Source organism: Cotesia glomerata, linkage group LG3 (genome assembly GCF_020080835.1).
Source record: "Cotesia glomerata isolate CgM1 linkage group LG3, MPM_Cglom_v2.3, whole genome shotgun sequence".
In the NCBI taxonomy this organism is placed as follows: Eukaryota; Metazoa; Arthropoda; class Insecta; order Hymenoptera; family Braconidae; genus Cotesia; species Cotesia glomerata.
In genome coordinates this window covers 20335961-20349093 of record NC_058160.1, presented here as the reverse complement: position 1 = coordinate 20349093, position 13133 = coordinate 20335961, and the positions used below count along the sequence as shown (strand labels likewise).

General features: G+C 27.5%; 1 protein-coding gene and 1 long non-coding RNA gene across 4 annotated transcripts; one reads left to right on the top strand and one right to left on the bottom strand.

Moving 5' to 3' along the window:
• The first annotated feature begins 2443 nt into the window (after positions 1 to 2443).
• On the top strand, positions 2444 to 7122 carry LOC123261487. Its single transcript, XR_006508677.1, has 2 exons — positions 2444 to 2653; positions 5431 to 7122. It is a non-coding gene; the product is annotated as an uncharacterized LOC123261487 (long non-coding RNA).
• Positions 5083 to 12444, bottom strand: LOC123261486 (transcription cofactor vestigial-like protein 4). Of its 3 annotated transcripts, none has more exons than XM_044723083.1 (5): positions 12274 to 12444; positions 10751 to 10883; positions 5834 to 5992; positions 5473 to 5682; positions 5083 to 5335 (listed from the first exon to the last, which is right to left on the bottom strand). In XM_044723083.1, exons 2-5 carry the CDS (start codon positions 10806 to 10808, stop codon positions 5256 to 5258), a joined length of 507 nt encoding a protein of 168 aa, XP_044579018.1. In that variant the 5' UTR covers positions 10809 to 10883; positions 12274 to 12444; the 3' UTR covers positions 5083 to 5255. The 3 variants fall into 3 exon arrangements, with proteins under 3 accessions (XP_044579018.1, XP_044579019.1, XP_044579017.1); XM_044723084.1 differs by having other exon boundaries at positions 10751 to 10879; XM_044723082.1 differs by lacking the exons at positions 10751 to 10883; positions 12274 to 12444 and adding an exon at positions 6624 to 6773.
• Between the last annotated feature and the right edge of the window lie 689 nt (positions 12445 to 13133).

Here is a 13133-nt window from a genome sequence, read left to right as displayed (position 1 = left end):
ATAAGTGGCCAAAAGTTTACAAAAAATGTTCAACTTAGCTTTTTAAAAATTACTAATTATACATAAAATATTACTGGATTTATTTGTGATTGTATTAAAAATTTGTATGTATATGTATTCATAATTAATCACCATGCAAAGTCATTCCATATATATTTAAGATATAATATTAATAAAATTATATAAACTTTTTTGTTATAAAAAAATCTTCTATATCTTATAACTCTTGTTGATATTAAAAAAGAAAAGAAAATTGTAATTAAATATTATTATAAGGCACCCTTACTTTTAATAAATATTTTATTTTATTTTATTGCAACACACACACACATGCGCAAAATAATCAATTTTCTAGAACTAAGATTTTTTTATTTGAAATATAATTTTTGACGTTAATTTAATTACAAAAATAAAAGAGGAATGCAAAAAAAATTTTTGTGCCTATTGTTTTAATCGTACGATAGAATTACAACGGACGATTGATTGTAATGACCTAATGACTTTTATCATTAATGTTTATTTTTTTAAAAATTGTATGTGTAACTTACATATAATGATTATGGTGGTGTCATTAATGTTTGACTTAATTAAAAAATTTGTTGTGTAAAAAATAACAAAATTATTTACTAATAAATCGATAATTATAAAAACTTAGAAGGAAAATTGTGTTATTATTAAAAATAATCAATTTTGTAAACGATAATATGTTAACATATCAACAAACGACCAATGTTATTTTTTGTAGTTTCTTTTTTCAAATATTTTGAATATTTTTATTATGTTACCTTATATACACTTTATTTCGTGTATTCATGCATCAAATTTCAACGTTATTGTAAAATATATTAAAATATAATTCTGATGTTATATTAATATGCCATCAAAGTTATTAAAAATAAAATTAGTATTAAAAAATAAGGCACGAATTCTGATGAGCATGAAAAAATTAAGAATGTTATAAACTAAACAACCAAAATAACAATTGACTATTTTGATATTAAAGGAAAGTTTTTGAAAGAAAAAAAACATGATTTTATAAATACTTAGTACAAAGTTTATTTAGAAACTTGGCTCTAATATAATAATCCCAAATAGTAATATATAATTTCACAGTAATTAATACAACTCTTAAAAAATAAAATGTTAAAATACACGACACTATAAAAATTACAGTTAAAATGAAATCGCTCAATAACAAAAAACAAACATACATGACTCAATATTTCAATATTTCTGATGTACATATGATGTCCTAATTAAAAATAAGTAATAAGGATAATTATCTTATTCATGTTTATAAATAAAAATTTATTATGTTGGCCAAAATAAAAATTTTACATGACGTATTAAAATCTAATATATGTAAATAAAATTTAACAACAATTATTTGCAAATATCAATCTTATTTTTTTAATTAATATTTGACTAGTTTTTAAATATAAAATATGAATCTATGAAATGGAAGGCAGCAGCTTGATCGAAAAAGTAGTTAATTAATTAAAACAAAAAGAGCTTATTAGTGGAGTGGATTCACTACTGTGCGAAAAGATTGAAGCTCTTTATGATGAGGCATGTGTGCGTACATATCTGTATAAAAAGAAGAAAAAAAAGCGAGCTCTCTGTTAGTAAAAAACCTCTTGCGCTAGTTTATTCTCTGTTATAGTTATAATACAAGAGCATATAGTGTATATGTACGCGAGATTACGGTTGTCCTCTCGAACTCTCGCACGCGTACGAAAGAACATTTTGATTGTGAACATGTTGGAGTTGGAGTTGGAGTTGGAGGACACAAGAGAGAGAACGGCTGGTGTAAGAGTAAAAAGAAGTAAAGAAAGAAATACAAGGGGGACATAAGGCATTGTATAAAAAAGAATTGGGCAGGAAGAACGTTTTTTGAAGAAGGGGGTTTGCAACCCGGGGGCTCATGGCTTTTCTGGTGGTTCAAGGGAGAACATACAAACTAGTACCTCTACCACTACCACCACCACCACCATCATCATCATCATCATCATCATCATCATCACTATACCATCACTATCCTACCACACACTATCGCAACTGCACCTTCACATAACTTGTGCAAAAGCAGCAAAAGTAGTTTACAGTCTCTCTGTTTTGTACTTTGAGCCGAATTGAGTGCTATAATAATGAAAAAAAATCGATATGCATGATTCACGCGAGCGTGAGTCCGTTGGGGAGCGGAAGAAGGGGGTTACATGGGGGTAAAAGAGGAGAAAGCGGACCACGCTACTTCTCCCCTTCATGGTACGATGTACGATGGGCTCCTGTATTCAAACGTTTCATATATATTTTGTGTGTATACTCCTGACCAAGGGGGACCTCAGAGAACAGCAGCACACGCGTAATTCTATACAGCAGCAGCAGGAGGGGTATATTCCCGCCATGCTACCCCCTCGGTCACTCGATCAGTCGTGTCCTGAGTACGATCCAGTCATAAACTTGCCCTGCATTACATACGATTTATTATTATTTATATTTTTATTTATTTACTTTCCATCTTCTATAATAATTACATTATTTTTAAATAATTAAGTGTTGAATGTGTTTTTGCTTACAATCTAATTTGAATATTATTCAAGCACGCGCTTTCATGTCAAATATTGTGCCGAAAAGACGCTTGAATATATAAAAAGTGGGTTACCGAAATTACATTATTTATTTTTAACATCATCATTTTATTTTTTATTATAATACACTAATAAACTGTACATTAATCATTCTAATATTTAAATATTAATTATCACTCTTTAATAAAAGCGAAAAAATTCATACTTTATTGATGGTAATATGTTTTCTCCAAGTATGTGAAAAATTTATTTTCAATAAAAAAAGGGATGTAATTGTTAGTGTCGTGCGATAATTATTAAATCAACTAGCAAGTATGTCAATTTTAAAGTTTTTTTTTTTTTTTTTTTTTTTAATTATTTTGTTTAAATATTTCAGACTTTTTGAAAATTATTGTAAGTTTCATTATTATTATTATTATTATTATTTGAGTAAATATTTTATTTTATAACAGTATTCATAATTTAATAGTCAAAGTATAGAATGAAACGTAGATTGGTAAATAAATTGAATGTAAGGGATGAAAAAGTCAAGTAAGTACACGATCCGTGTGTTTAAAGGGGGTGGAAGTGAGAGATTTCGATGCAAGACTAAACGGCGTCGGGACGCTTGTTATTCTCTCGGTCGTTTGATTTAGATTTTATTTTAGTTTTCTCTTATGTCTATTATTGTATACTTAATAACTTTTTTTTTATATATTTTTTATTCAAAATATTACCTTACACGTGCAGTCTTCTGAGTGAACATTCTGTAACAAGGAAAAATAAAACGCGAAAACGATGCCGTAGTCTGTGGTCAACTGGCTCTCGTACCGAAACAAGATACGCCTGGGACCTATATAAAATCCGCACACACACATTCTAATTATTGTAAATGAAATATTGTTGTTTTGTAACAATCTAGTTCATACTTTGAGTACAAACATATAAAATAATTTCTTGCATTACGTTGGTGCTGTATAAATAAAAATGAAATACAAAGAATAAAAAGAAGCTATAAAGAAACAAGATGCAGATAGTAATATCGAAAAACTTTTATGTAAGTAAATGCAAGAGTAAACAAATGAGATACCAAAGTAGATCCAATGTGTTGTAATTTCATTGTATGCTTAAAAATATAAGAATAGAATGAGGAGGTTAATAATGTAAAGAATGGTTATGAAAAACTCTAGATTATATGGTGCGGGTGAAAAAGATAGAGAATAAGATGGAACCGGTAGGAGACCATGGCGACAGGGTAGGTGTAGTCTTACTTTGAACTAAGGTGTGGGATTACCGTACTTATATTCAACTCTAATCGTATTAAGTTACCTCTTTGCTTTACGGCAAGTGAACAGGCTGCCAGCATATAGGAAGCCATCCGAGCGCTCCTGGAACAGTCTCGTCCGATCGTCTGAGCCCACCTATGTTGTTTACTGTCGTCTTAATCTTGTCTATTTTAAATTTTTTACACATCTATCGTTTATATTTGATGCCTTACTTTTGACTTATTCTTTGCAATTAATTTTTAAATTTTAATTAACCAAATGTATCCTCAATTTGAATTAAATTTAACTTTGATAATAACCGCCAGGATACATGGAAAATTGTAGTGGCCTGTGTATCAAATGTGATATAAAATCAAATAAAATAAATTTAGTGCCTTATAAATACATAAGGTAAAGTACCCTGTAGCTGCTCAGGAATCAGTACCTGGCCACTCTGTGAATTTATATATCTATATTCACAAATGCAGATATACAAATATATGGAGTGAGCAGGTATTGGTTCCTGAGCAGCCACTGGGTACTACTTTACCTTAGATGTACAAATAATTATTTTTAAGAGTGATATTAATTCAAAAAATTTCATGTGAAAAAAGTATTAGCTACGCTATTTGATGGCAACGAGATGGCAGAGGTACTGACTTCTATGTGTGCTCGGCTTCAATTTAAATGTCCTAGCACCATTTGAAATCAGTACTGCTCCTCTTTCTTACCAACAAAATAAATAATAAACTACATCCATTTACAATCACTAAATAAATATATAAGGGTTTGTATTTGATTTATATAATTTATAATTGTTATTTTTATTATCATAAATACCAAGTATAATTATCAGTTAAATCGATTAAATCTTATAAATTTTTGAGTAATAATAATTTTAATACAATATATTTAACTTAAATATTCACAAATTATACTTTTGTTGAATAACAAACTTATGTAAAGGATATAATCCCATAATAAATAATTAATTAATATTAATCAAATAAAATATTAACTACGGCAATGACTGTGGTGATGCGATAATTCTGACAGAGTACATTATTTACAATTAAAATTAACTCTTCAACAATGTCTCATATATAATTTTTTTTTCTTAAAATTAGTTCTTCCATATCATCATCAATAAAATATTACACTTTTACTTTATTATAGTACTTCGAGTTGATAATGTAGATAAAATCCAATCAGTTCAATAAGTAAAATAAAAAAAATAATTTTTTTTTTTACGTTTAAATTTTCACTTGGAAGCCATCTGGTAAGTATTACCAAAATACTTTTTCACTATATTATATTATGTATGTATATAATAATTAGCGACTAATGGAATTGCGACACTCATAAAATAAATCATAAAGAAGTAAGCAATTATTTATGCTGACTTTATTGCTATCCCATAATGTTATGTTGATTCTTTACTTGGACGAGTTGCTTTTAACCTTGTCCAAGTTTCACCAAGTGCTTTCGCGAAATGGTCATCCACTGTAAGAATAAAATGAATTATAATAATAATAATAATAATAATAATTAACAACACGTATACAATAATAATATTCATTAATAATTTTTTGTTTCAGATGATTACATCATTTGTTACTATTTGAATTAATCAAACTTACCACTTAATCCTGTTTCTTTATCTGTATTGGAAGAAGAACCATTGAATACTGCCGCATATTCTTCTAAGCCTAAAGATCTCTTGAAATGCTCATCTATAGCCGGATCACTGACAATACCCGATTTTTTAATTCCAGTTCGTTGACCACCTATCGCTGCTGAAGGTGTTGCTGTTGGTGTAGGTCTTACTGCGGTATCTTCGACGGTGGTTCCTATAAAGAAAAATTATTATTATAACTTTATCTATGATTACATTTATGTGAATGATATAAAATTTTTAAATATTTTATATTAAATTAGAAAAATTGATATCATATGGATTGTAATTGATTTGAAATTTGTAAAAAACTTAAGATTATATACCGGGTTGAGGTGCAGCTGGAACAATAACGCTAGGTCGATTGTGATGTACCCTAGCAGCCGACATGTCGAGGGCCTCGCTCTGAATAGGGTCCCTCCTACGCTCTTTTCGCCACGCGCTACTTGGCTTTCTATGCAAACTCGCTGTTTTTGGACGTTCTTCTGTAAAAATAAAGAATTTTAATTTAAAAATTTTCATCAATCTTTACTTTAATTAAAATACCATTATAATAGTATTTTTTGCTGTCAACAATATTTTATTGCTCTAAAAAATCAACATCTCTCAGAATTTAAGACAAAAAAAGTCTATAGCTGAAATTTCAAAATATTCATGATAGGTAGGAAGAAAAAAAACAAAGATGGAGTATAAACAAATGATTGGAGTGATTTAGTTCAGGGTGGAGCAAGGGAAAGGGTTAAGACTTTGAAAGGCAACGTTCTGTTCCCAGGACGATGAGACAGGAAGTGCCTAATAGCCGTGAGAGGATGCACAGTGGGGCGGGAAACAGGTTTGGAAAAGGACGATGGAAGCTGGAAAGATGAATGGAACGAAATAAGGTGGGCTTGTTATTCCTCCAGTCTCAATTAACTTTTCGACTCTCACATGCTTATATTATAGGGATATATTTCGGATAAATTGAACCTTCAATTTCGGCAATCACTCTCTGGGTTTGATTCTCAAAGCGTATTTTACCATTATAATTATCCTTATAACATAACACAATAATTTGAATCATTGCTTTTTATTCAACAAGAAATTTCTAGATTTCCAAAATCAATTAGATTTACATACCAAAATTTTTGTATGAAAAATCAAAATCTTTTATATCAATATCAAGCCAAGGTTGCCACAGATACATTTTTCTTGATGTCATCCCCATTCGTACATGTCTCGATATCTCAAGAGACTCCATTATTACTTTTAATAAATTTTTTTAAACAAATCAAATATTTTTATATATTTATTTAAAAAAACTAATCACAACTCAGTTGCACTTAAATAGCTTTATTATTCGTTAAATCACTGTCTAAATAGTTATTTATGAAAAAACAAAAAAAAAAGTATATAGTACAATAGACATGAATGCAAAGCTATTCTACACATCCGTTGCGAGGTCTTGGTGGTTTAATGTCGAAAGAAAAAAAAACCACAGGCATTATATACACAACACAAGAGTCCTTTTATCCAACTGCACGTAATAATACTCAGTAAACCGTTGATTACGCAAGGGTAAAGAACAATTGAGTGATGTAAAATAGAAAAAATAATAAATACATAAATAATTTTCAAATAAAAAATAAACATGGATAAGGGTAGAAAAATATTTATTATTAATAGTGCCGTTGTTTCGTGAATGCCTTCTTACGACTGTCTTAAACGTTCATTCATTCATCTCTAGCACGGTCTCATCTGCTTCAGTAGACTTGTTGCCCCACCTCGCGATCACCCCTCCTTTTCTTGATTCAAATACGGCCCTTTTATACGTCCTTGCCGCGGCAATCTACTCAGGTAAATAAAGTTGAGATTTTTGTTTAACTATTTAACATATTCATTTAATTAATCATCTTATTACGCATGTATTTTTACTTCAAAACAATTAATCATTACATTTTGTTATGTACGTTATATTATGGTTAATAATAATAAAGAATAACAGGAAGATAAGAAATTTGCAGGTGAAAACAAAATACTCAACAGTTTTCTTCAGCAAATAAAAAAGTTTACATAGCTACTATGTAAGCGATTGCTACTGTGCATACTTGGAATCTATAACTTATAAATTATTTATACATATATATACTTGGAAAAATACATTGATTTGTTTTAGTAATGAGTATTTATATACATATCAGAGAATACATATATATATATATATATATATATATATATATTTTTCCGAATTGCTTGGTTTGTTTAATCGTTCTATTACAATAAATATATTATGAATTATCATTAAATTATGAGACAATGCTTTGATGGGTTTATGACCTAATTTTTGCAAATGACACTGTCGTTTTAATTTTAATAATTTCAATTTATCGTGATTTCACAGTCTTTAATTGAATACAACAATAAATTATAGAATTAAAATGAATATTTCACGAAAATTAATACATTTGTTCCTTTTATTATTATGTTCGAAATATGGCCAGTTAAAAAAATATGCAGTAATATAGTATTTACGAATAAGAGTATAAACGTGTTAAGTATTTAAGAAACCACACAAATGATAATTATATGATTACATTTTATAATCGAGAAAATAAAAGTAACTTATAAGTACGTATCCGAAGCATCCTAGAAAAAATAATTGTGTAAGTAGTATTCATCGTATAACTCATTTTTCTAATTATTTACCGCATGACACGGTTATGTCTTAGGCTACGTATAAGACTTTTTATTAAAGTAAGGGGCGAAACAACTACTGGTCTGTCTCTTTGACTGTTAACAAGATACATAAGATAAAAAAAAATGTGTTATTAAAAAAAAATTTTAACAAAATTAAATTTAGATCCAATATGAATAAAAAGTTTTCGTTTAAATAAAGTTAGAATCAAAACTATACGTGGAGATTTTAGATAAAAAAATTGTTACACAGAAAAAAATTCATAGCTGAAGAACAAATATTGATGATTCAAGTAAAGATTCGGGAAGATAAAAATTATACCTAGTACGAAGGAAATTTTCCTTGAATCGAGCAAAAATTTTTTAAAGTAAGCTTTAATTTTATCTAAGATGAGTTTGTTCTCAAATACTTTTTTTGGTTTAAGTGAATCGTTTTTGTTTCATATGTAAGGTAAGAACTCCAGTTGCTGTTCAGGAACCAGTACCTGCTCACCCCATGTATTTGTATATCTATATTTGTGAATATTGATATACAAATACATGAAGTGAGCAAGTACTGGTTCATGAGCAGGTACTGGGGCTTTTACCTTAGAGGTATAAATATAAAGTTTTATGTGATATTCGAATAATAAAACTTGCTATTTATAAAATTAAAAAATTTACAAAACTCTAAATTTCGTTTCGACCTACATTTTATCTCATAAACTTTTTTTATTGAATTTGAATAAATTATTTTCAATTTAAGGATTGTCAACAAACAAGGGCATAATTAGCGGAAAATTTTCACAAATTAAGTTTATTTTTTGTAGGATTACTTGTTAATAAATTTTTTCGAGCAATTTAATCTACATAAAAAAGAGAATTGACTCAATTGATGACTAATAGTTATTATAAAGTAAAATATTTGAGATAAAAAAATCTCGCATATTTTTATTGTAGCAATGTTAATGATTAAGTATACAATGAAAATCTTTTTTTTTTATGAGACTTGGGGTATGATTGTAAATTATAGAATTTACTTATGCATTTTTTTTTCATAATTGGAATTAATTTCAGATAAATTACACGCAAAATAAATTATAATTAATTTGCACGTAAAATAAATTATAGTTGATTTGCGCGTAATTTACCTGAAATTATTTACAATAAATTATAACTTATTTTGATCACTGAATTTTAAATTATTAGTTAAACAACATATTCCATGTTGAAAGGTTAGTTATCATTTTCGGAGTATCCTATAAGTTATATACCTATAAATTTTTAGAACGGTGGAAATGAATGCAAAAGAAATATTTTATTTGTAAACATAGATATTAGATAATATTTGTTCATAAAAAATAAAAAGACAGAAATTTAAGACTATTTCAGAAGCTTTTAAATGCGTTATATAGTTATTTAGTAAGTTTTTCTAATTAAAAGTTTTTTAAGAAAGAAATATTAAATTGAAGAAAGTTCATCTACAGATTAAGTCAAGTTCTTATTTATTAGCAAACCGAAAGAGCCATTGTAATGATTTTGTGATAAACTAATATTTTTATTAGTGATACTTACATTATAACACTTTAATTAAAAATATTTTTAGATTTGTTTTTTTTTTCTAATCATGTCAAGAATTAATGTCATATTCATTAATGTTAAATTCTACATACACATAAAAAAAAAGTTTATTTGAATCAAGAAAACATTGAGAAAAAAAATTGCTTTGATCTAAATAAATATCTTGAACTATATGCATTTTTTCAAGTAAAAGTAATCTTCATTTGATCGAAGAGAATTTTGATTTTAATTTATGAATGTTCATACAATAACAAAGAATTTTATTTTCTATGCAGGACCTACACAATTATTTGTCAAATTTACTTTTTAACATATTATACAGAACGCCCTCTTTATAAATTCAAATTGATTTGATTAACTGATTTTAAAAATATGAAATACTAAGAAAATGGTGATAGACTGAAAAGTAATATGTAGATGATTAAATTATGGTCAAGGGTTGATAAAAAAAAGTTATTTTACAAAAGATTTTAAATAATTTTATACATTAATATTGTCGTCATTTTATTGTAATGTATGTATATAAAAAAAAAAAAAACTCTCCGAAACCAGATAGAAGGAAAAAGATAACTTATTGAAGTATTGCTCAATCAAAACATGAAAAACGTCCAAGAATTTTAAACTGGGATCTTATCATACCAAGACATTTTAATACGTAACTATAAATAATTATAACTTTCATAATAATATGTAGATATATTTCATGAGAAAATATTCCAAGAATTAAAAATATAATAAAATTGTTTAGCAATGATTCAAAGCGTTAGGTCAAAGAGTTTTCAATTACGGTAATAAACAATGTTTTAAACAAAATTACTTTTGCTCGAAATTGAAAAGAATGTAACGTAATGAAATGTAAACACAGTGGAATCTCTCTAAGTTTTTTAATTCTTTAAATTTAAATCTTCCCTATGAATTTCTCACGCAATAGTAGTGTATATGCTTATCTACTAGCATGAATTCCAACTTCGATTCCAAGAATTTTAGTCTCGTAGTGATGTCAAAATACTGACCTTGCATCATCGTAGCTGCCCGAGACAAGACGTCCAGCGCGCTTTCAACAGCGGACATAGTTGAATGTGATTAGTTTCTTCTTTTTCTCCAATTATTGAAAAATTAGTTCAAAGTTGATTGGACCAACGTTGTCTATAATAATAATAATAATAATAATACATCATTGCTCAGTACTTTTTTGTATCTATGCGCTTAATTAAATATTAAAGAAAAAATCAAAGAAACAAACTATGGAGATTATAGGAAAAAATTAAAAAAACAAACAAATAAGAAAATGAAAATAAAAAACAATGGACAATGATGCAGTTAGAGATGTAAACTGTTAAAGAGTTGTTGCCGTAAACGACATAGAGTACAAATAAAGTGAAATGGGAATTAAAAAACGTGACATTGTCTGTGGAATGCGGACCCCTCACCAAGAGCCTCCCTTCCTCTTTCAACAAAGTGTTATTGCCTCGCCTCTTGTATTGCCCCTCTTCAACATTATATTCACAGACACCACATTCACATTTATAAATATTTCTCTCGACATTCACCACCTACATAATACACTTTCAAGCATCACTATTTTATTCGTAATAATATAAACAACGGGGATTTTACTTCCTTTGGTTAAGTACCGTGTCTTCCGTATACAAAATGATACAGTTTCTTTTTAATTTTCTGATTTTATTGAGTTTATAAAATAATAACAGCTTCAATAAAATAATCGTAAAATAAAAATGAGTATTTTTTGTAGCAGAAGTCCATCTTTTTTTTTTTTTTTTTTTTTTTTCATTTACAAATAATTTAACTATCACAAAAATAATAATTTGAAAAAGTGCACCTGGAAGTGTTTAAAAACTCTTCTTTGCGCAACATTTTTGGATTTTTTTTTACAGTCAATCGTTAAAATTTATAGCTGTCTGCTAATTTCATACTCATTTATCAGGTAATATTTTATAATTCATAATGGATTTAAAAATATGGTTCAAATAATTTTCTTCAAACCAAATTAATTTCAAGATTCCTCAAAATGGAACGTTTCAAAATAACTATTTTTTTTTTCTGTAAAAAACCATAATTAAAGATGTCATTGATTTTACTTCAGATTTGAAAAATTTCTTCTTTTATGTTACATGATTTTAACTGCTGAAGAATTGTTTAATTTAAATTAAAAAATGTAATCAACTAATGACACACTAGCACTTATAGTCACGTGTTGTTTATAAAGTAAGATAGTATAAACTAGATATTTTTTAAATGTTTAATTGCTTCATATTAACAACAGTGATGATTAAATAATTGTAGTAGTGATTATAACAATAGAACGAATGATTGAAAAACGAAAAGTATAAAAAATTAGGTTGACAATGAATTGATAGTAAAGTTACTGGTTTTAAAAGAATGAAATAAGCTATTAGGAAAGCACGTCTCTTGTCGGTACAAATCAATAAAGGAATGCAGCATAGCGTTAAAAAAGTAAAGCCTTGCATTCCAAAAGTAAAACGAAATATCGGTTAAAATACATATTTAGACTTACCTACGTGGTAAAAACAACGACACTTATTAAAATATGTTTATACTAGTTAAATATATTGTTTACCAATATAACTTTATAATTGTAAACAAATTATTCCATTGGAATTAAGGAAAACGCAGGTATGCGGGCGGACACACGGAGCACGAGCTGTCTGACACGAGAGGTATGTATCTACGGGTCCCCCACCAGTTTGCCACTTAGACGTTACAAAGGAATGTTTGGCATTTGCTTTACTAACGCCCTCTTTTGGAAAAAATTTATAACCTTCGTTCACTCAACTGATGTGCGTTAGCATTGGATATAATAGATGAGATTGTATGTATGCAGCTGTATGGTATATAAATGTAATTATAAATATACCTTATATTTTTATTCATTTATGAATTGCTAGATATTTACTCCAAAAAATGTAAGATAAGACATCGAAATATTTCTTGAATTTTTTCTAACGACCTGAATAAACCTCTTTATACAAAAATTCATTTTTTTATAAAATTAAAAGTTGTTTTACGAATATTTTTGTGTAAAGTCGGAAACAAATAGAAAAAAAAATTTTTTTTTTAATATATGAGATAAAATTTTAACATTTTTCAATTATTTGTGTATTTTATTATTTTTATTGTGTATTAAATCTATTGTACATTGGTCTAAAACAATTAATTATTTTTTATTCCCCAAGATTGCAAATCAAATTATTTTATTTCTAAATTTTGAACTTCAGTAGCGAGACGATGTATAAGAACGCTAAATCCTCATTTTCGTAAAAAATAGAATGTTAAATTTTCTCATTTGACTTCTTATTATTTTTTGAAGAGTTTAATTCTTTTAATACTTATTTAGAATTAAAGATTAAAGCTTAT